This window comes from Bipolaris maydis (assembly GCF_028858645.1).
Source record: "Bipolaris maydis strain C4 unplaced genomic scaffold PSV08scaffold_9, whole genome shotgun sequence".
Lineage (NCBI taxonomy): Eukaryota > Fungi > Ascomycota > Dothideomycetes > Pleosporales > Pleosporaceae > Bipolaris > Bipolaris maydis.
Window position 1 is genome coordinate 38,847 of NW_027093865.1, and position 2,132 is coordinate 40,978.

General features: G+C 45.2%; 1 protein-coding gene across 1 annotated transcript; it reads left to right on the plus strand.

The window, feature by feature from the left end:
- Positions 1–1,661: 1,661 nt before the first annotated feature.
- Positions 1,662–2,132, plus strand: PSV08DRAFT_182613 (uncharacterized protein; the record flags this gene model as incomplete). Its single annotated transcript, XM_066091891.1, has 3 exons — positions 1,662–1,702; positions 1,752–1,891; positions 1,972–2,132. 3 exons carry the CDS (start codon positions 1,662–1,664, stop codon positions 2,130–2,132), a joined length of 342 nt encoding a protein of 113 aa, XP_065948861.1.

The window sequence follows — 2,132 nt, forward strand, 5'->3', positions numbered from 1 at the left end:
ATAGGTGTCTCCGTCGTGATCCTTGTTGCTCCGATACCTTCGGGTGTTGGCAAAGGGTAGCCCTGGTCGATATCCTCTCTGGGCTTCCTTCCGTTCCCATAATCGCGTGTCGATTCTTGTTGCCAACTCGATCAACGAGTACAAGTCCCTCGGCTTGTCATAGTGTACAAGTTCGTCCTTGATGTTTTCCTTCAGACCTGCTTCGTATACCGTCCGGAGTGCCGAATCGTCCCAATTGATTCGCGCTTGTAGTTGCTTGAACTCCGCCGTATAGGCCGAAACTGCTTTGGTCTGCCTCAGGCGAGATATCGCTTTCTCCGCCTGGCTTTCCGCGTCTACCTCCCCAAAGATGCGTCCCATTTCCTCCTTGAAGTTGGCCCAACTGCTGAATAAGGTACGCGTCTCGTCCTTAGTTCCCTTGTTGTTGATGTCCAATAGAAAATCCTCCACGTAGGGTTGCATCCAACTGGCTGCTTTTCCTTTTAGGTGAGAGTTGGCCATGAGTATCTTTTCTGCATCGTTAGGTACCTCGTGGTATCCGCAGTATAACTCAATGTTGGTGAGGAACGTTCGTAACCCTTCGCGGTTACCATCGTATTTGTCTGGGGTTGCCATCTTGGGTTTCTGGATAGGCTTTTCGTTTGGTGTGGCCATCAGCTGGCTCGTGAGCTGATTGATCATCGCTTGCATCTCGGCCATCTGCCGTGCATGGATCTCGGCCTGTCGCCTAAGACTATGAACCATTTGCCTAGGGTTATCCATTGTCTCCTCCTCATCGTCGCTGGGAGTCAACATCTCGTCGTCGATTGCTGGGTTAGGCATCGGTCCGGGACCTTGAACTGGTCCACCGGCACTAGCCTGTGACTGAGAGTGGTTGTGAGACATCGTAAGTCTTAATCGGGCGTCCTAATGTTAATCTTCCTAAGTCCACTGAATCCGTGGGTGGTCAAAGTGTTACACGGGGTTTGGTGCTGATACTTCTCTAAGCTCGATCCGCGTTAGGGCGAGTGAGATGGTGTGAAGAGCGCCGTGAGGTATTTGTCTGGCGATACAGTGGAGTGGGCGTGCTTGGATAGAAAGTAACAATAGGTTGACAATTCCTAATCTATATCGAATAGACTAACAAGTATCAATCTTGTGAAGTTGAGTAACTAGTAAGAAAGTACAATTTGAGTTGACCACAACGAGAGTAAATAATGAAATCCATCCATCCTTATATCCTTATTGCTGTCAGTCCTGACATCTGTGGCATCTGCGAAATGTCCAACATCTTGCAGATGTCCGAGATGTCCTGGCATCTCCAGATGCCGTGGCATCTGCCTTCTTGGCGAGATGTCACCTCTTGGCGAGATGCCAGTCACGTGATCTTCGCCCCGCGATGATCATTCTGCCCGTTGGGATCCTTAGTGGTTTCCCAACCATTCGTCGTCAGACCCAGGGAGAGGATCCTTCCTGCTGTTACTTGTAACAAATGTCTACTAAAGACGCATAAAGTTAGGGACGACTGAATTGGTCCGATTAGCTTAAGAAAATTTCTTATATATATATATTCTTCTAGATTTATAAAATCACTATTTTCCTTATATTTCTTTATATACTATCTAAGCAATTATATTCTATTACATATTCACAAGAATAATAATCTCTTTTTCGAACTCGAAATGCGCATCTCTGTATTCACGTTTGCATCTGTTATAACTACGTAAGCTATGCTACTCTCTATAGATTTATCTTATACTAATTACAATAAGCATGATGCACATAGCTACAGTTAACGCATTTACGTGTTCTTACTACTGCGGAAACGATACAAACCCTGCAGAATTCCATCCTGGTCTCACTGATTCTTGCTGTGGATCACAGGGTAACTATGATATTAACGGTAATGTAAGTTCATTAGTTACCTATTCTTTCTATTAATATAATAACCAAGTAATAGTGTAAGTTAGGAAATGGTGGTCCAAGGAATAGTTTTGCAAGTTGTTGCCAGGGAAGCGAGCTCGATATATGTTTTCCAAAGGGTGCGGATGGTCCGTATGCATGTGGCGCAGACAATTACCCTGTTGAATGCAACTAGTTACAACGATGTTACAAGTTTGCCCTATATTAGACCTATCTTAGAACTGGATTAG